This window comes from Microcaecilia unicolor, chromosome 5 (genome assembly GCF_901765095.1).
Source record: "Microcaecilia unicolor chromosome 5, aMicUni1.1, whole genome shotgun sequence".
In the NCBI taxonomy this organism is placed as follows: Eukaryota; Metazoa; Chordata; class Amphibia; order Gymnophiona; family Siphonopidae; genus Microcaecilia; species Microcaecilia unicolor.
The window spans coordinates 105,152,566-105,173,686 of NC_044035.1; the positions used below are offsets into that span (position 1 = coordinate 105,152,566).

At 42.6% G+C, this 21,121-nt stretch overlaps 1 protein-coding gene across 1 annotated transcript in view; it reads right to left on the reverse strand.

The window, feature by feature from the left end:
• LOC115470187 (hexokinase-1) overlaps positions 1-21,121 on the reverse strand; it is a 128,686-nt gene that overhangs the window by 34,776 nt on the left and 72,789 nt on the right. Inside the window, exons 8-12 of the mRNA XM_030203149.1 lie at positions 20,275-20,430; positions 19,718-19,951; positions 8,610-8,914; positions 387-535; positions 162-281 (exon numbers count right to left, since the gene is read on the reverse strand). Coding sequence (XP_030059009.1) covers positions 162-281; positions 387-535; positions 8,610-8,914; positions 19,718-19,951; positions 20,275-20,430 — 964 coding nt within the window. The remainder of the gene's footprint in view (positions 1-161; positions 282-386; positions 536-8,609; positions 8,915-19,717; positions 19,952-20,274; positions 20,431-21,121) is intronic.

Below are 21,121 nucleotides of genomic sequence, written 5' to 3' on the forward strand. Positions count from 1 at the left end.
ACCGCTGTTTGGTAAAAGGGCCCCTATGTGAATTTTCCACATCCCAACTTGGACATGTGAATTCCCCTCTCCATGTACTTTATAAAATATGCCTCCACGTGATGTTATGGTCTCAATAAACACATACCACTAAATAAATAAATAAATAACATACAACTTACAGCATCTAAACTCGTCTGAAGGCATGGGAAGGAAAACGTAAAACCGAGAGGGAGTCGAGCACCTTTTATTCCCATATAATCCAGGAAATCAGAAATGCAGTGAACTATGTGATCGAAAAGCTGAAAAGAGAAAAGGTTATCAAAACAAGTGCTTGAGTATGCCAAAAACAGCACATCCATCCAAGCTGTTAACACACACACAAACAAAAGAAAACAAGACTTCACCTCTTCCCCTGTCCCCTGCATAACATCCACCGGGATGGCATAGATTTTATTGTGCATTTCAGCCATCCTTCTTTTCCCACTGCGAATCTTGACCAGTAAAACTCTGAAATTTGTTCCCCCAAGGTCCAGAGCCAGGAAATCTCCATTTTCTGAAACGGAAAGATCATTTCAATATTTTATTTTATTTATTTACAATAATTTATAAATTACAAAGGATAGCCCACAGCTGTGTACAAACCTACAGCATAAAATCAAAAAGTTGCATAAAACGCATAAAACTCAAATCAGAAGAGCCTACCACTGTGTTCTTCACTGCAAGGCCCAGGGACCAGGGGCAGCCCCCCACTGAGCCTAAGTGTGGCCCCCTGACCCCCCCCCCCAAAGTCTTACATCTGGTATCATATCCATATCAGTTGTTCTGTTTTCTGCTTCCACCATTCAGTTCTCTGTGAGTTTGAGCTGCGTGTTGCCCAAACTCCTTCAGTAAGAAGGACACTCACTGACCTTCTGGAAGGAAGGGCTATAAAGAGGAAAAAGTGTGGAACTTCAGGGAGATAACCTGTTGATGTTTCAAATACAACACTGTATATATCTGATATGGCTTTTCATTAAACATAGTAACATAGTAATATGGAGGGGCATAATCAAACGTCGCCGGCGAAATAGGTCGCCGGCGATCTATTTTGGTGGCGGCACTACAGCTGGCCGGAACCGTATTATCGAAAAAGATGGCCGGCCATCTTTTTTTTTCTCGATAATACGGTTTAGCCCGGCCAAATGCCAGAGTTCGCCGGGTTTGAGATCGCCGGTTTTGTTTTTCAGTGATAATGGAAAAAAATGCCGGCGATCTCCAACCCAGCGACATCCAAGGCATTTGGTCGTGGGAAGAGCCAGCATTTGTAGTGCACTGGTCCCCCTGCCATGCCAGGACACCAACTAGGCACCCTAAGGGGCACTTCTAAAAATTAAAATATATATATATACAAATACCTCCCAGGTGCATAGCTCCCTTCCCTTGGGTGCTGAGCCCCCCAAAACCCACTCCCCACAACTCTTCACCACTACCATAGTTCTTATAGGTGAAGGGGGGCACCTACATGTGGATAGAGTGGGTTTTGGGGGGGGGGGGGTTTGAGGGCTCAACACTTACCACCCCAAGTGTAACAGGTAGGAGGGGTGGTGGGCCTGGGTCCACCTGCTTGAAGTCCACTGCAACCAACAAAAACTGTTCCAGGGACCTGCATACTGCTGTCAGGGAGCTGGGTATGACATCTGAGGTTGGCAAAAAAGGTTTTTATTTTTATTGTTTTAGTGTGGGAGGGGGTTGGTGACCACTGGGGGAGTAAGGGGAGGTCATCCCCCATTCCCTTCGGTGGTCATCTAGTCAGTTCGGGCACCTATTTGAGGCTTGGTCGTGAAAATAAAAGGACCAAGTAAAAGCGGCGAAATACTGATTAACGCTGCTTTTTTTTCCCATTATCCGCAAAAGCCGGCCATCTGGTAGCCACGCCCATGCCCGCCCATGTCACGCCTTCGCTTCGCCACCGACACACCCCCTTGAACTTTTGCCGGCGCGGCGACAGGAAAGCGGCGATGGTGTCAAAAAAGCAGCTTTTTCGATTATACAAATTTCGCCGCTTTTGCGAGATCACTGTCCATCTCCCGATTTATGTCAGAAGATCGCCGGCGATCACTTTCAAAAATAAGCCTGATAGTAAACGACTGCAGATAAAGACCTGAACGGTCCATCCTGTCTGCCCAACAAGATAAACTCATTTTACATGGTATGCGATATTTTATATGTATACCCGAGTTTGATTTGTCCTTCCCTTTCTCTGGGCAGTGCTGGGCAGACCGTAAAAGTCTGCCCAGCACTGTTCTTGTACTAAAAGTTCTGATGCTAACGTCAAAAGCCCTTAAAATTTACACTCCAACCCATCCATATCTATTCAGTTACAATCAGGGCGTAGAGTGTAGAAGTCTGCCTAGAACTGGTTTTGCTTCCCACCCAATCTCTGCTAATATTCCGTTGACCTATTCTTTCTACACAGGATTCTTTGTGTTTATCCCAAGCATGTTTGAATTCCATTACCGTTTTCATCTCTACCATCTTCCCCATGGGAGGGCATTCCTACCACCCTTTCTGTGAAAAAAATACTTTCTGACATTACTCCTGAGTCTGTCCCCCTTCAAACTCAATTCATGTCCTCTAGTTCTACCACTTTCCCGTGTCCAGAAAAAGTTCATTTGCGGATTAATACCTTTCAAATATTTGAATGTCTTTATCATGTCACCCGTTTTTCCTTTCCTCCAAGATATACATGTTCAGGCCAACAAGTCTTTCCTCGTACGGTTTGCAACACAAATCCCATACCATTTTTGTAGCTTTTCTTCCAGTCTATTTACATCTTTAGCAAGACACGGCCTCCAAAACTGAACACAATACTCCAAGTGGGGGCCTCACCAACAACTTGTAGAGGGCATCAACACCTCCTTTCTTCTGCTGGTTATACCCCTCTCTATGCAGCCTAGCATCCTTCAGGCCACGGCCATTGCCTTGTCACATTGTTTCTTCACCATCATATCCTCTGACATCAACACCCCAAGGTCTCTCTCCTGAGTCGAGCTTACTAATCTCTCCCCTCCTATTCGGTATCTCTCGTTTGGATTTCTGCATCCCAAGTGCATCACTGTGCACTTCTTGGCATTAATTTTAACTCTCACTAAATGGCTCCAGTCTATTGAATACAAAATATCTTTATTAAACACGTGTGCTTCAAAACCTGCTCACGTGTATTTAAAACCTTTATTCACAAACAATATTCTCTTATATCTTTCATACTCATTCACACCTTATAGTGCCTACATAGAAAATCTATAACAAGTAGAATTTATATACACATTACTTTCTTGAATGTTACTACACGCTGTGTCAAAGTTCGTGATTACTCGTCTCTCAAAGAGACTTCACAGCATTTAGAAACAAGAAACCTTTACATGTGTCCATTCGCTCTGCTCTTCCGGTTTCCGGTTTCATATAAAGTTTCATGAGCCGATGCTTGTTTAAGGACCGGAGTAACAGCAGTTATGAGATGCAAGGTCTCATTCCGCTAATTTAGTGCATGAAGCCTATTGAAAGTGGAGTTGTTTTTTCCCCCAGAGAAGCGAGTTGGGGTCTTTCTTGAACTTTCATGAAACTTTATATGAAACCGGAAACCGGAAGAGCAGAGCGAATGGACACATGTAAAGGTTTCTTGTTTCTAAATGCTATGAAGTCTCTTTGAGAGACGAGTAATCACGAACTTTGACACAGCGTGTAGTAACATTCAAGAAAGTAATGTGTATATAAATTCTACTTGTTATAGATTTTCTATGTAGGCACTATAAGGTGTGAATGAGTATGAAAGATATAAGAGAATATTGTTTGTGAATAAAGGTTTTAAATACACGTGAGCAGGTTTTGAAGCACACGTGTTTAATAAAGATATTTTGTATTCAATAGACTGGAGCCATTTAGTGATTGATAATACGAGTGTTCCAGCAGCTCTATTGAGTCCCTAATTGTGTAATATTATTAATTTTAACTGCCAGATCCTCGACCATTCTTCTAACTTTTGGAGATCCCTTCTCATTGTTTCTACTCCCTCCAGGGTATCCAATATATTGGCTATCTTTGTGTCATCCGCAAAAAAGCAAACCTTTCCTTCCAACCCTTCAGCAATATCTCTCATAAATATATTAAACAGAATAGGCCCCAGCACCGACCCCTGAGGAACTCCACTGCTCACCTTCCTTTCCTCCAAGAGGATTTCGTTTACCATCAACCTCTGCCACCTGTCAGTCAACCAGTTTCCTAACGAGTTCACCACTTTCAGTCCTAAGTTCAGCCCTTTCACCTTATTTATGAGTCTTCTGTGGGGAACCATATCAAAGGCTTTGCTGCAGTGGCGTTCCTAGGGGCGCTGACACCCGGAGCGGATCGCCGATGCGCTCTGCCCCCGGAACAGCGCAACTCCCCCCCCCCGGCGAAATAACCCCCCCCGGGTGCAGCGCAACCCCCCGGCGAAAGAACCTCCCCCGGGTGCATGCCGTTGGGGGGGGGGGGGTGCCGCGCGCCTGTCAGCTCTTCGTTTCCATGCTCCCTCTGCCCCGGAACAGGAAGTAACCTGTTCCGGGGCAGAGGGAGCATGAAAACGAAGAGCCGACAGGCGCACGGCACCCCCCCCAGCGGCGTGCACCCGGGGCGGACCGCCCCCACCGCCCCCCCCCCTTGGTACGTCACTGCTTTGCTGAAATCCAAGTAAATTACATCTAGCTAACATCCTTCATCCAGTTCTTTGTTCACCCAGTCAAAGAAGTGAATAAGATTCGTTTGGCAGGTTTTTCCTTTGGTAAAACCATGTTGCCTCGGGTCCTGTAACCCGTTGGCTTTAAAAAAAAAAAGTTAACTATCCTTTCCTTCAGCAGCGACTCCATTATTTTTCCTACCACCGACGTGAGACTTACCAGTCTGTAGTTTCCCACTTCCCTGTCTCCACTTTTGTGAAGAGGGACTACATCTGCTCATCTCCAATCTCGCGGAACCTCCCCCGTCTCTAAAGATCTATTAAATAAATTTTTATTATTTTATTTATTGCATTTGTATCCCACATTATCCCACCTCTTTGCAGGCTCAATGTGGCTTACAATTCGTCATGGATACTGGAAATAGAAGAGAATATACATTTGGTTTTACAGAGGGTTTTGGGTTACATGGTGGTGAAATACATGAGACATTATAAGACATTTCTTTAAGAAGTCCCGCAAGGACCTCCCTGAGCTCCCTCAGTATCCTAGGATGTATCCCATCCAGCCCCATAGCTTTGACCACCTTCAGATTCTCCAGCTGTTTATAAACTCTTTCTTCCGTAAGTATCCACTCCATTCCTAGATATTCCCTCAGAAGCCAACCGTGGTCCTTCACCAGGATTTTCCTCCGTGAACACTGAAGAGAAGTAATTATTTAGTACATTCGCTTTATCCTCCTCACTCTCCACACAGCCATTCTCATTATCTTTCTGTCTTGTTGCCCATAGGCTGGGTTTTGGTTTGTAGTTTTTAAGGTCTTTCATGCTATGTTTTAAGATTGGGTTATCTATTATTGTATAACTACTGACCTGTTGAGTGTTGTATTGTTAAGTTTAAAGCATGTATTTCCCATGTCCCTAATAAAAATGTTAAAAAAAAGATGGAGTAAGTATGGGAATATATGGGCACATCTCCCAAAATTAATGTGCAGCCATTGCAGTTATTGTGCATTGAGTAGGCCCAAAAGCATGGTAGAGAAGGAACAAAAACATATTAAAAAATTTCCTAAGATTTTCTCACCACCTACTCTCACTAGGGAGTGATCGGACCTCATCTGTGTTCTATTTACCATGCTCTCGCACCTGTCCTAGAAACCTCTTCTGATGAGGAAGAGCTCAGTAGCACCAGAATTCCCTCTGATTAACGGGAGCAAGAGTGTCTCAAACTCCACACACTTGCTTTGCCACAGCAACAACAGAGAGAGCCAGAAACAATAATAAAATCTGCTCCTTCCAATTGGCTTAACAGGTGACAGATCTGGATTTTCTAGGTGGCTACATGCCACGTCCAGGGGCGTAGCCAGACCTGAACGTTTGGGTGGTCCAGAACTCAAAGTTTGACCTGCCTCCCCACCACAACCCCTACCCTGCTGTAACCTCACGTACCTTGGCTTTCGGGGGTCCCCAACCCCCGCCAGCTGCAGTGTTTCTCCAGTGCTGTCCTCTGCGCATTCCCTGCCCTGCTTCTTCTCACGTCACGTGCATGCTCGATTTTAGTGCCTGCATACGATGTGAGGGGAAGCAGGGTAGGCAATGTGCAGAGGACAGTGCTGGAGAAACGCTTCAGCTGGTGCGGATGGGGACCCCCGCCAGCCAAAACAGGACCCCCGGTTCCAGTTTGGGGAGGCCCAGGCCCCCCTAGCTACGCCACTGACCACGTCATACCTCTCAGAGAGGTACAGCAGAGCAGAGACAGCAGACACACTCTTCTCAAGTTCCACTGCCTCAAAATTCTAGAATTTGAGGTCCTGGTATGTCAATACAAAATATAGTGACAGAAAAGAGGGAGTCAAAGGTGCAGCGAACAAAGCACAGCAAAAAGCAGCACAATGAGAGCCAAGAACTGGTTGTGAGGGAACACAGTTTATTAAAAGAGATGACATGGGCTGTGTTTCAGCAATACGCCTGCCTGTGGGGTCTGTTATAAAAACAAAACAATTACAGTCTTGCATACACTTTTTTGTGTGCACAGTATGCATGATTGTAATTGTTTTATGTTTTTATAACAGACCCCTGATGCAGGCATATTGCCTAATAGCCTGTGTTGGGGCCTCTAAAAAAGTGCGTTCCCTCACAACCAATTTTTGGGGCACAAAACATCCCTGATTGAACTGAGTCAGCGGCGAAGCCTTTGTCTACATTTCTGTTTCAACTGCAAACAGCTGCTCACAGCCTTCCTGCTCTTTTCTGTAGAAGGAAAGTCTCTCATTTCCTCAGCATTAAGCACATGGGTCTGAAGAGTATCTAATGGTGCCCCCTTTGCCCTCTAGATGTTATGCTTGCTCTCAGGGCTGGCTTAACCATCAGGCAGATGAGGTAGTCACCTAGGGTGGCAGTTTTTGTGAGGGGCAACAAACATAACTACAGTTAAGGCAAAACAATAAGTCCAGACAACCACACAAACTTAAGAATCCATCAGCAAGCATTTTTACTTGCAGGAAAGATGGCAGTTTTCACACAGGGTAAATGTCTTTTGGAAACTGGCCATACATATTTTCTATTAATAAATAAAAACAGAAAAAGGAAAAATAAGTTTATACCTATACTGAACTAACTTAATACATTTTTGACTAGCTTTTGGAGGCCAAGTCCTCTTTCCTCAGGTCAAGATAGTATATTTTTCTATGAAACAAAGTTTAATTCTAAAACTATGGGGCTCAGTGTTCAAAGAATGGGGCTCCTAACCTTGACAGTTATGCTTATAAATTGGACTCTTAAAATTTATTAGGCTCAGTGCCTAAATGTATACTCTAAATTTCACTAAACTCCTAGATTTAGGAACACAAAAAGTGGATGGCAAAAGGGGCAGATTTAGGGCGGGATAAAAAATTGGGAGGCTGTTATTCAGACTGTGGGAGTAAGACAGGCTAACTCCTGCGGTTGGAGCTAAAACCGAATATTCAATGCTGGGCCATTTCCGGTGACCGGCATTGTATAATCAGTTTATTTATGGCTGGTTTAAAGATAACCGGCTAAGTCAATATTCAGACTTAGCCGGTTATCTTTAAACTGGCTGAAGATATCCCACGTTTTCACACGGCCAAATACAGCCGCTAAATCGGCTTTAAAAATCGGCAGATAGATGGTTATATCAGGCGATATAACCGGCTACCTGCTAACTGGGGATATTCAGCGGGGGACAGCCAGTTATCCACCGCTGAATATCAGTTGATAGCCGGTTAAATGCAGATATCCCACGTTTTCACACGGCCAAATACAGCCGCTAAACTGGCTTTAAAAATCGGCAGACAGACAGTTATATCAGGCTATATAACTGGCTACCTGCTAACTGGGGATATTCAGCGGGGGACAGCCAGTTATCCACCACTGAATATCAGTTGATAGCCGGTTAAATGCAGATATCCCACGTTTTCACACGGCCAAATACAGCCGCTAAACTGGCTTTAAAAATCGGCAGACAGACAGTTATATCAGGCGATATAACTGGCTACCTGCTAACTGGGGATATTCAGCGGGGGACAGCCAGTTATCCACCGCTGAATATCAGTTGATAGCCGGTTAAATGCTATTTAACTGGTCAGCAGCTATTCTGGCTGGTTAAATAGTGCTAAATATCGGGGTGGGGGCTGGGGAAGTGGGTATGAGATTAGCACTGATTTTCAGTAGTAGGCTCCAGGGGAGTAGCCATACCTCAACGTTTGGGGGGGTCCGGAGCCCAAAGTGGGGGGCACAGTTTGGCCTGCTTCCCTGCCACAATCCCATGTACCTTGGCTGGCAGGGGTCCCCAATCCCCACCAGCTGAAGCCTTTTTCAAGTGCTGTTCTCTCAGCATTGCCTGTCTTGCTTCCCCTCATGTTGCGTGCATGCTCAGTTTTAGTGAAATTGAGCATGGCCCTGATCATTTTGTGCATGTTACCTGATCCGTCTGGGGTGCTGCGTACAAAAGTTGGCAGCATTTTCACTTTCGCACTTTGGTGGGTTTTTTTCCTTAGCCCAGCTTCTATTTCTATTCTCATTCTCTTTTTCACTTCTAGCAGCTGTTCTTTAGAGAGCTGGAACTCCTCCAGGGTCTCCTCAATCTGTCTGTGCTGCTCAGCCAGCCTGTAGGCCACTGCTGTCACCATGGCAGCTCCCTTCCCGCTGCCGCTCTCAGACAGCAGAAACCTCACGTCGGAGTCAGGGACGAGACGCCTCACTGTCTTGTGCAAACGCCGGGCATACCTGCAAGTGACAGCATCAAAATATTGCCTATGAAAAATGTGCTCAACTGAATCGGTTTCCCTTATTTTCTTTTCACCCTGACCATTTTTGTTCCACCAAAAATAACTACTGAGAGAGCAGCTCCTCACAAATAACAAGGAAAAGTGAATTTCAGAGCCAGCATTGTAATGGATCCCATGCATTAAGGTGAGTTTCATACGCAGAATCACAGGAGTGACTGGAATGATATCCATGTACGTTCTTGACAGTGTTTGGAAGGCACTAGCCTGTCACTATGCCACTTTCTCTGCCATGGCAGGCAACCTCTTAGAAAATTCAAAACCACATTTGACTTCTAGAATCAATGTTATTGTTTTCATTCCAGTGTGTCATTCCTCCTTCTCGCAGGGACATTCTCCTTGCAGCACAAGCAGCAAAGATGGGGCAAGGACTGTTGGCCAAGATGGCACAAAAGGTTCTGGCTAATATGTTGTTGTTGGGTTTTTTGTTAAATAATTGGTATTTTTATTAAATTTTCATTGTATTGAACAAGTCATTGGTATAATAACTCTTAAAAACACAGAGCTAATACAAGTACATGCAAGAACTGTCTGAACATAGCACGCCTCCTCGGGACCTGTTCCATACATCCCTCCTTAACACCCCCCTCCCTCTCTCTGCAAATATCTTCAATATTCAGCTAATCAAGTTTTAACACTTTACTAGGTACCCACTGTGGTTCCTTCAATGGGCCTACCACAAAGCAACCTTTACCCAGCATTATACAAGCTGATCCGAGATAGTATCAGTATCATTTAAATCGCCTAGACTTGAACTGGATGATGCTGTATATCAAGTCTCAATACATTTAACATAGAATGCAAACAATTGGCAATACACAATGAATACACAAATGTTTTCATGTCTTATTAAATTACAGCAAACTCCACAATACTGGCTATTTTTTACCTTTACCTGTCTGAATTTCTCAAGTTTACTTCACATTCCTACTCACTCATTCCTCACATCTCAGCAGTACATTATCTTCTGGCCCAGTACAAAGTACCTTGCATATATTTCACCATTGCCACATTTTCTCAAAGTTCTGTATGTTTTGTATATTTTCCTTTTTTATACTAACCAGTATGCAGTACTTTCATAGCTTGCATTTTGCTTAATGATAGACTCCCAAGTTTTATATTCTGGGTTTAAATTCTCAATCCATTTAAAATGTATGTACTGGACCAAATGGGCCCTTTTACTAAGTCGCGTAAGCGTCTACACGCACCAAAATGGAGTTACCACACGGCCACCACGTGGCTCTTGCACTAATTTCATTTTTGGCAAGCGTCCGATACGCACGTCTGAAAAAGTGGCACTTGACACGCATAGGTTATTACCGCCCAGTTACCATGTGAGTTCTTATCACTAGGTCAAGGGCTGACGGTAAGGTCTCAGACCCAAAATGGACGCACGGCAATTTTGATTTTGCCGCACATCCATTTTTGGTAATAATTTTAAAAAGGCGCGCTGAAAAATGGATCAGCGCACACCCAAAACCCACACCTACACTACCACAAGTCATTTTTCAGCGCACCTTTGTAAAGCATCCCTTACCAAATGCCTCACACCTTTTTCTATACCACTATCCAGTAATACTGAATAATTTGACCATTTAGCGTTCTTTTCCACAGGCTATAATACTGGGCTCCAGAACTCCTGTCCCTCAGGCCCATTTAATAAGCTGCAGCATTTTAGGCAACACTCTCATTTTTACTAAAGCACATCTCTGAGACTGTGACACCCACAAGCATTTCCGTCTTTCCAACACTTGTTCAATAGTCTCTAAAATCTTGCATATATTGGAGGCAGTTTTGCGAGGAAATACCTAGTTTTAAGAACCATCAACATGAACAATGGTGGTATTTTTAGTAATTTACCAGGGCCGGTCCAAGGCATAGTGATGCCCCGAGTTAACTTGCTTTGGCAGTGCCCCCCCCCCCCAATGCAATGTTTCTGGCATCCCCTCCTTCCCCCATGGGTTTCAATCTCTCTCCCCCCCAATCCAGTCTCTTTCCCCTTCCTCTGTACCCCTTTCCGCGGGTCCAGCACAGCTCCCTCACCTCTCTCTCAGTCCCCCATGGCCTGTAAAGTTTACATCAGTCACCCACGTACGAGCAACCAGAAATGCAAAAATAACATTCCTAACACTAGGATACTCAAGCAGAAGCATGTTTCCAGAAACATTCGGGAAACCAATTATATTCAACATATATCTATTGGACAGTTGCCATACAAAATACTAAAAACTAGCACACATACCTTAAAAAAGATGTGGGCCTCTACAAGCAACCAATGTAATTTTACCAACGGAGGGGTTACTCGTTCTGTAAGATGTGCTGATAGAATTAATCTAGCTGCCATATTCTATATCATCTGAAGTTTTTTTTTAAATAAAAACTTAGGACATCCTAGATAGATTACATTACAGTAATCTAGTTGCCCTAGTATTAGACTCTGAACCACTAATTTAAATGCAGAAGGCTCCAAAACACTTCTTATATTTTGATTTTTTTCATTAGCACAAAAGTAGGTGCCTACTTTTAATCTAATTTTTTTTGTTATATTTGTACCTCATGCTTTCCCACTCAGGGCAGGCTCAATGCGGCAATGGAGGGTTAAGTGACTTGCCCAAAGTCACAAGGAGCTGCCTGTGCCTGAAGTGGGAATTGAACTCAGTACCAAAGTCCACCACCCTAACCACTAGGCCACTCATCTAACCTAATCTAATCTAAACTAAACTCTTCTAACCGGCTAGATCCATGAAAAGGTTCAAAGCAGTTTACAAAAGACAGTGATGATACAACAAAGAAGAAAAAGAAAAGCAACAGATTATCAAAAACTTTAAGATAAGTATTGCTTAAAATAAAAACATTTTCAAATGTCTTTTAAATTACTTAAAGTTTTAAAGAAGGAGGAAGGCCATTCTAGATCTGGGGTACAAAATAAAAGAGAATTTAAGCATCTTTTTCTGGATAGACCTTTAAAGGAAAGGTGTGCTAATAGAAAATGATCTATAGATCTACATGCTCGATTTATTGTAGGAAGAGAAATTAGATTTGATAATAAAATAGGTGAAAGGCTATACGGCATTTTACAGATGAAACAGGCCACTTTAAAGTCAACTCGGGCTTTAAAAGGAAACCAGTGAAGTGTTGTCAACAAAAGAGTGGCATGAGCACATTTCAAGTACCCAAGATCAATCTTGCTGCCGTGTTCTGTGACAACTGGAACTTTCTCCAAATTTTGGCAGAATATAGAGCATTACAGTAATCTAGTTTTGAGAGAAGTAATTATTGAACTAATAAAGCAAAATGATCCTCTAGAAAGTATGATCTAATAGCTCTTTGTTAAAAACATTTTCTTGTATAATTTGCTAACATGGAAGTCAAAAGATAAAGACCGATCTAATATCACTCCCAAAATTTTAGCCGACTGACTGATTGGCAGGGTTTCTCCTGAAAATAAAGTAATAGTATTAGGTAGTTGTTCATCAGTCTTCCCAAACCATAATATATTGGTTTTGGCGGTGTTCAGTTTTAACATATGGGAAATGGTCCAGGTATTGATTTTGGTAATATGTTATCTTTTGACAAACAACATTATGATCTGAAAGGGTAGTTGTTATTAGTAAAGATACATCATCAGCATGAGAGAAAAGATGTTCTAATTCAATCATATGTGGCAGAGTAGCCTAGTGGTTAGTGCAGTAGACTTTGATCCTGGAGAACTGAGTTCAATTCTCACTGCAGCTTCTTGTGACTCTGGGCCAGTCACTTAACCTTCCATTGCCCCTGGTACAAAATAAATACCTGAATATATGTAAACCTCTTTGAATGTAGTTGCAAAAACCTCAGAAAGGTAGTATATCAAGTCCCATTTCCCTTCCCATATGTAAGAAACGCATATATATATTGAACAGTATTGGTGAAATTGGTGAGCCCTATGGCACACCACAAATTGGCTTCCATTTGTGCAATAGCATACCATCTTTTCTAATGACATATAATCTATTGGTTAAGAAATTGCAAAACCATTTCAAAACAGTACCCGAAAGTCCACACTCCTTCAATTTAAATAGCCAGACGTCATGATCGATAGTGTCAAATGCAGTAGAAATATCAAATTGCAACAATATAAGTCAACAATAAGAACTCGATATATGCAGGCTTTGGAAGCCAAACTCGGTAACATGTAGCAGATCAAAATTCTCTAAGAATCTGGATAGTTGATATCCTACGACAGCCTCCAACAGTTTGGCATTCAAGTTGCCTGATTTTGGAATAGGGTTAATATTATTTCACTCATTTGTAGGGGGAAAAACTCCATAGTTAAAGCACAATTTAAAAAGCGAGTAACCTATTTAAGGATGCAATTTGGTGGGTTGTTCATAAGAAAGGCAGGACAACAATTCAATGGACAGGATGACTTAGAGAATTTGCAAATTAATGGTTTAACAACAATTTCTGTTACTGGTACTCCTATGTCAGAATATAAAAAAAAGGGAAAACATGGAAGAAATGGAGATTTATAGCCACAAGACTGCTGTATAGAAGTAATTGTTTCTTCAAAAAAAGTGGCACATCTGGTAGCATCAGGTTGTTCTTAAATTATTAGAAGGTTCACTTATAATTGTTATAAATGAACCTTCTAATGATTTATCTCAAAAAAATGTGATCTGGAGAGTCTAGACCAATCAATATAAAATAATACTGTTTCCTGATAGTATTTACTACCCTGGAATGGCGATGCCATAACAGATCTTTGTAAGCCACATTGAGCCTGCAAATAGGTGGGAAAATGTGGGATACAAGTGCAATAAATAAATAAATAAATTTAATTCATGTTTATGTAAGTTGGCTTTTTGCTTCAATAGCTTCCTATGTGCAATATCACTAGATTTTTGCCATATTCTCTAAGCAGTGACAAAACTGTTTCAATGAATGAGGATATGAGGAGGACGAAGGGGAAGATTTGGTCTGAAAATTCTTCTGGGTAGTCCAAGGAATCAATGAGTCTCATTTTCAAAACAATGTCCAAAAAGGTCATAAGATGGCAGAAGGACATTTTTCTCTCAAAAACATCCAAGTTGCGACTTTTGACACCCTGACTTTAGATGTTTTGCACCACTATTTGTTCACATTTCAAGGGCCGTGATGGGAGTGTGATGAGTGGGACCTGGGTGGCCCCAAAATATAGACGTTTTTCTGCAATAATGTGAGAAAATGAAAATGTTTAGGGCCAAAAAATCTATTTGGCTGGCGCCGCAAAGAGCAGTCCCAAACCGTATTATTGAAAAAGATGGCCGGCATTGGTTTTCGCCAATAATGGAAACTAATGCCGGCGATCTCAAACCCAGCCAAATCCAAGGCATTTGGTCGTGGGAGGAGCCAGCATTTCTAGTGCACTGGTTCCCCTCACATGCCAGGACACCAACCGGGCACCCTAGGGGGCACTGCAGTGGACATCAAAAATTGCTCCCAGGTGCATACCTCCCTTACCTTGGGTGCTGAGCCCCCCAAATCTCCCCCAAAACCCACTCCCCACAACTGTACACCACTACCATAGCCCTTAGGGATGAAGGGGGGCACCTACATGTGGGTACAGTGGGTTTTGGGTTTTTTTTGGAGGGCTTAACATTTACCACCACAAGTGTAACAGGTAGGGGGGGATGGGCCTGGGTCCACCTGCCTGAAGTGCACTGCACCAACTAAATACTGCTCCAGGGACCTGCATACTGCTGTCAGGGAGCTAGGTATGACATTTCAGGCTGGCATATTTTTTTTTTTTTGGGGGGGGGGGGGAGGTTGGTGACCACTGGGGGAGTAAGGGGAGGTCATTCCTGATTCCCTCCGGTGGTCATTTGGTCAGTTGGGGCACCTTTTTAAAGCTTGGTCCTGAAAAAAAAGGGATCAAGTGAAGCCAGCGAAATGCTCGTCAGGGCCGGCTTTCTTTTTTCCATTATCAGGCGAAGCCGGCCATCTCGTGAGAACGCCCCCGTCCCGCCTTCACTACCCTACCGACACGCCCCCTTGAAGTTTGGCCAGCTCCGCAACGGAAAGCAGTTGACGCCGGCCAAAATCAGCTTTCGATTATACCAATTTGGCCGGGTTCAGGAGATCGCCGGCCATCTCCCAATTTGTGTCAGAAGATGGCTGGCATAAGTACATAAGTAATGCCACACTGGGAAACGACCAAAGGTCCATCGAGCCCAGCATCCTGTCCACTACAGTGGCCAATCCAGGCCAAGGGCACCTGGCGAGCTTCCCAAACGTACAAACATTCTATACATGTTATTCCTGGAATTGTGGATTTTTCCCAAGTCCATTTAGTAGTGGTTTATGGACTTGTCCTTTAGGAAACTGTCTAGCTCCTTTTTAAACTCTGCTAAGCTAACCACCTTCATCACATTCTCCGGCAACGAATTCCAGAGTTTAATTATGCGTTGGGTGAAGAAAGATTTTCTCTGATTTGTTTTAAATTTACTACACTATAGTTTCATCGCATGCCCCCTAGTCCTAGTATTTTTGGAAAGCGTGAACAGACGCTTCACATCCACCTGTTCCACTCCACTCAATATATTATATACCTCTATCATGTCTCCCCTCAGCCGTCTCTTCTCCAAGCTGAAAAGCCCTAGCCTCCTTAGTCTTTCTTCATAGGGAAGTCGTCCCATCCCTGCTATCATTTTAGTCGCCCTTCGCTGCACCTTTTTCAATTCTACTATATTGTTCTTGAGATGCGGCGACCAGAATTGAACACAGTACTCAAGGTGCGGTCGCACCATGGAGCGATACAATGGCATTATAACATCCTCACACCTGTTTTCCATACCTTTCCTAATAATACCCAACATTCTATTTGCTTTCCTAGCCGCAGCAGCACACTGAGCACAAGGTTTCAGTATATTATCGACGACGACACCCAGATCCCTTTCTTGGTCCGTAACTCCTACCGTGGAACCTTGCATGACATAGCTATAATTCGGGTTCTTTTTCCCCACATGCATCACCTTGCACTTGCTCACATTAAACGTCATCTGCCATTTAGCCGCCTAGTCTCCCAGTCTCGTAAGGTCCTTCTGTAATTTTTCACAATCCTGTCGCGAGTTAATGACTTTGAATAACTTTGTGTCATCAGCAAATTTCCTTCGAAAATAAGCTGGATAGTCAGATTGATTTTCCAGATGTAAGTTTAAATCACCTACAATAAGTAAGTTTGAAAATTGAATAAGATGCTTGAGTAGTTGGGATTGAATATTCTTCCAAGGTCCTGGAGATCGACAGATTAATAGTATATCTATTGACACATTTGATAGATCAACTTACACTTTGCATTTCATTGTCTCTAAGCCAGCCATTTGTAAATAATCTAAAATAGATAAAGTAAATAAACTTCTATGAATTATGGCTAGTCCCCCTCTTTTCTTATTTAACCTAGGATAGTGTACAACGTTAAAACTTAATGTATAAATATCGATTAAAAACGGGCTCTCAGTATTTAGGAGCCAAATCTCAGCTATAAATCCAGCATCAGACTCTTTTATCAGTTCCCTTAACAAGAGCATTTTATTACAGATTGGCCTGGCATTGAAATAAAGACAAGGTACTGGGGTTGGGGAGTCTAGCAAATTTTTATCACCTTATTCTAGGCTCTCTGTTATAAAATTACCCTCATTAAGTCTATAAGGGGGGAAGTTATCAAGGTGTGGTAAAAGTGATCTTGATATACCGCAGGATGCAGAAACCTGTAGTAGTATGAGACTACTACTAGGGGTGCTATTTTGGATGCAGCGCCAGTCGGGCAGGAGCAAAAGGGGATCGCTTCTGCCTGGCAATCACTGAGCTGCCAGGTAAGGGCCCTGAGGCCCTCAGTTTGGGGGGGGGGGCTTAATCAGGGGGGGCTTTTTATTGCAGATGCCTTGATGAGGAGGGCTAGAATCGGGGGGGGGGGAGTTGAAATGGGGAGGGGGGGGTTTAATTGAGGATGCCTTGATGGGGGGCAGGAATCAGGAGCCTGCAAGCAGACCAGGTTTTTAGGGCACTCCTAATGAAAATGCATGAGAGATCTGCACACAAGGTTTTCAAGATATCCCTAACAAATATGCATTTACAACAGTCTATACTGGGTAAAACTATTTTTTAATAGCTATACTCTATATATTGAATATTTAACACAATGTCAGCTATTCTACAATTACTCTTTATTCTATATCACAAATATCAAATTCATAAAACCATTTGTCAACATTAGACCAAATACATAGGCATTCACACCCCCACATTCATCCACGGTCGTTTTTCTGCTGGGGCATGGATGCATGGAAGTGTTTGAGTTCCTGCTCACCTGATATCCATGAATGGTGAGGGATCATCAATTGAACCCGACCCCTGATGACGCTCAAGTAGCGAAACGTAGAATGAGACCAGCCTTGAGGTTCCAGATATAGGATTGTAAATTGCCAAATGACTGTGAAGCCTGCTGATTGTTAAAGGTCATAGTGGAATGGAGAACGATCTGCAAGTAACAACGAGTCCAAGGACTGATAATATGGCCAATATGAGCAGTATGGACAATGTTCATAATCAATGAAGAGTTTAACAGGGCAGTTGCTTAAGAAGCTTGTTATTACATACAGCGTGGTGGATAAAAGGAGAATGCTGGAGGTTATATATATGAATAGGTGGAAACTAGTGTTGAACAACTATTAACTGTAATAAGAGCTGATGAGTAGGTTCACGGGGGTAGTGAGGTATTTGATGTATTAGTTAGATCTGGCACAAGGCGTGGATGAATGTGGGGGTGTGAATGCCTATGTATTTGGTCTAGTGTTGACAAATGGTTTTATGAACTTGATATTTGTGATACAGAATAAAGAGTAATTGTAGAATAGCTGACATCGTGTTAAATAACAAATATGCATGAGAGATCTGAAATAGATTTAGTGTGCATGCAAATCTTTTTCATGCATATTCATTAGGGATATCCTGAAAATCTGGCCTCGTTGCAGTCCTCAAGGACTGACCTTGGACAAGCCTGGAATAAAGCATCTTTTCTGCCATACCGGTGCTTTTGTGCTTTATTATCCTGGATCCCTGGTTCCTCCAAACTAGGACCTGTGTGCCGTCCTCTGGTGTTCTTCTGTCTCTAACCTATCCAGAAATATACCACTGAATAGAGACCCCAATATTTCTATGTAATCCTACTGAATGCCACTTTAATGTCTGGGCTTACTACAGGTGCATCAGTTTCCCAGTATGAGTAAACTGATGTCATAACCTTCACTACACTGACCACTGAGTTACAGTCCTTTGGATATCCTGTTTGCTTCTCCGTGACTAAAGGTTAGACATCCTAAAGTGACTACTGTCGTTAATGTACATTATTAGCAAATGAATCCTAATGCATAAAATGGGACCTATGGTAAATAATACACATTACATGCCTAGTAATACAGTAGTATCTTTTAGTAAGTTTGGCCCACTTAATCCATTTTCAAATATGTAAGTTAAATCTAATTATCTTGATTTAATACCAATATCTGAGGCTAAGATTCCACCATGGCTGTGTCTCTTCTAGGTTTGGGCATCTCTATTATTATAACTAAGTTCTGCTCTGACAAAAAAAAAATCACCTTTCCCTTCAGTATCCTCAGCTTTTACCAATTCTGAAGATACTCCATCTGATTCAGGTGACTTGGTTAATTTTAGAGAAATGTTTATCTTTCTGCGTCTTTTATAGGCATGTTCAGCCTCTCCAGTTGCTCTAAAGTACTCAGTCCATAAAACATTTGACTACCAACCCCCCAAGGGGTTTTAAGAAAATGAAGGATTATTTTGCTAGAATAAACAGCTATTACCAAAAGGTGGAATAAACTCTCAGCACAGAAGAGCAGAAGTTACAAACTAACTAGATAACTGTTGAACCCAACCCAGAGGGAGCTATAAGGGCAGAACATGCAAATTGATGACTTTCACTGATGGAAGAAATCACAAACCACTTATTTACACACATAAATAATAATATAATTCGATGCTGAAGGGTCAGAATATATATATATATATATATATATATATATATATATATATATATATATATATATATATATATATATATATATATATATATATATTGTAAGGAGCTGGCAGGAATGTATTCATGGGGAAGGCAGACTCCCCATCACAAGCAGAAAGGATATGATGCTTCCCCAGTATCTAGCTTCAGAGCTATTTAAGGAGAGAAATAAAGGTAGGTGGCACCTGGTATGTTTATCTCCCTAGTCTGTCCCTGGCTCTTGGCCTTTTGATAGACAGCAGAGGTCCCTCCAGGCTGAGTAAGCTGAAGTGCAGTCCAATCTGAAGTACCAGTATCAGGGAGATTGTGTCTCCTGTTAGTGGAAAATTTCTAAACTATAGGAGTGAGAAATAAGTCCTGCCTTTAGCTAGGTGTAGGGCTTTTTCTGAACCCTACTCCTTGAGCAAAAATAGCTACCAAAAATGAACCAGAAAACAAAACACATCCTATCCCTGATCACCAACTGGCTGTATCTAAAGGGGCTTTGAATTGTTGGTTCTATGAATCACTTGACATTTGGCTGACACATCAAGATTACAGTGTGAAAACATTCATCCTTTTATGTCTCTGGTAACAGGTTCAGGCTTGGTGCTATATGGCTCTGGCTTATCAGATTTGATTGCCAAGCAGGCTCAAGTGTCAGCTGTGAATGCCTGACCTTTGCAGACATTAACATAGTAAGGAACTTACTGTGGGTGCATCTTGTAAAGAGAACCATCCACAGCAACAGTGGTGCGTAGCCGAGGTGTTCCCTTATTATCACGCAGGCGAGTCAGGATAGCACCAAGGGTAGCGGCGATAAGGTTGGCAGAGCGGAAGGAGACGATGGTGCAAACGTGCTGCACTGCAATGCAGTCTTCATGTGAGGGCTCCACGCCAAGGCGGGTCAGAATATCTTTGGCTTTACTCAGGCCTTCTTTGCTCCTACAACAACAGGAAAAAATTTCTCATTCAACATGAGAGTGTGAAATGCACAGCTTAAGGCAGCAGCAGTTCAGTGAGAAAGTGGAGGGGCAATGCAGATTGTTTTGTGTTCAGAGTCTACCAAAAATGTACCAATGACAAGTAGCAGTGTTATACACATAGGGGAAAAATTCTATAAATGGGGTGTTGCAATTTAAGTGTACACTTTACCCGGGCTGTGAACCTATTCTATAAGAATACATATGTGCTTAAGTGTTCTCCAAGAATACTGGTGCAAGCTGGTATAAACATGCCAGCATTTAAGATGGAGAAAAGCTGCTCACTTTTCTATGGCAGAAACATGTTTGGTATCAAATTTTCCTCTGGTTAAGAGCTCCGGGGTGATTCGCCCTTCAAATAGAAGCCCTTCCTTGGCCATCTTTACCAAAATAAGCCGGACCAGTTCCCCCATGTACATTCCACTCACCATCTTCTCAAACCTGCCAGGGGAAGGAAAGAAATGCAAGTTACGAGAGGAGCACTCATAGTTAGACCTCAGCCCTAACATGAATAACGAGGTCGAGCAGATTCATTCATTGGTTCTCCAACCTGATTTCTGAATACTCAGCATACATAGTGACTTCTTCTCTGTATGCTCAAACTTATCCTGTCAAAAGTAGAAACACAATTTCAAACTATATATGTTTCACAGAAAAATTATGCACCTTACTTAAGAAGGATTTCTGCCACAGGAACAGAGTAAGAGAAACCTTTTTAGTACATGTAGTGTTATATAAACAGTAAATTAAATATTACACTATCTAGGACAATAAGCTTCATACACAGTCACAGGGCCAGCTGAAGACATGGACCAGGTGAGAACTGGCTCAGGGCACCAAGCCTGAAGAGCGCTGGTCCCTTGCAGCAGCCAACTTCCTGCTCCCCCGACATACCTCTCTTTGCACCAGGGTCCAGCAATTTCCCTCTCTCTTAAATCCCTTCTTTCTTTTTTTTCTCTCTCAACCTGTCCTCTCCTCCAACTCCCATGAACTGGTCACTTCCCTGGTGTAACTCTCAATGCATGTTTCCCCTTCCTAGCACCAGCAGCTGCTGCCTTTCACAAGAGGCTGCTTGTATTGGCGCCAGAGTTTCCCTTCTGCCATGTCCCACCCCTTTTGATGTAACTTCCTG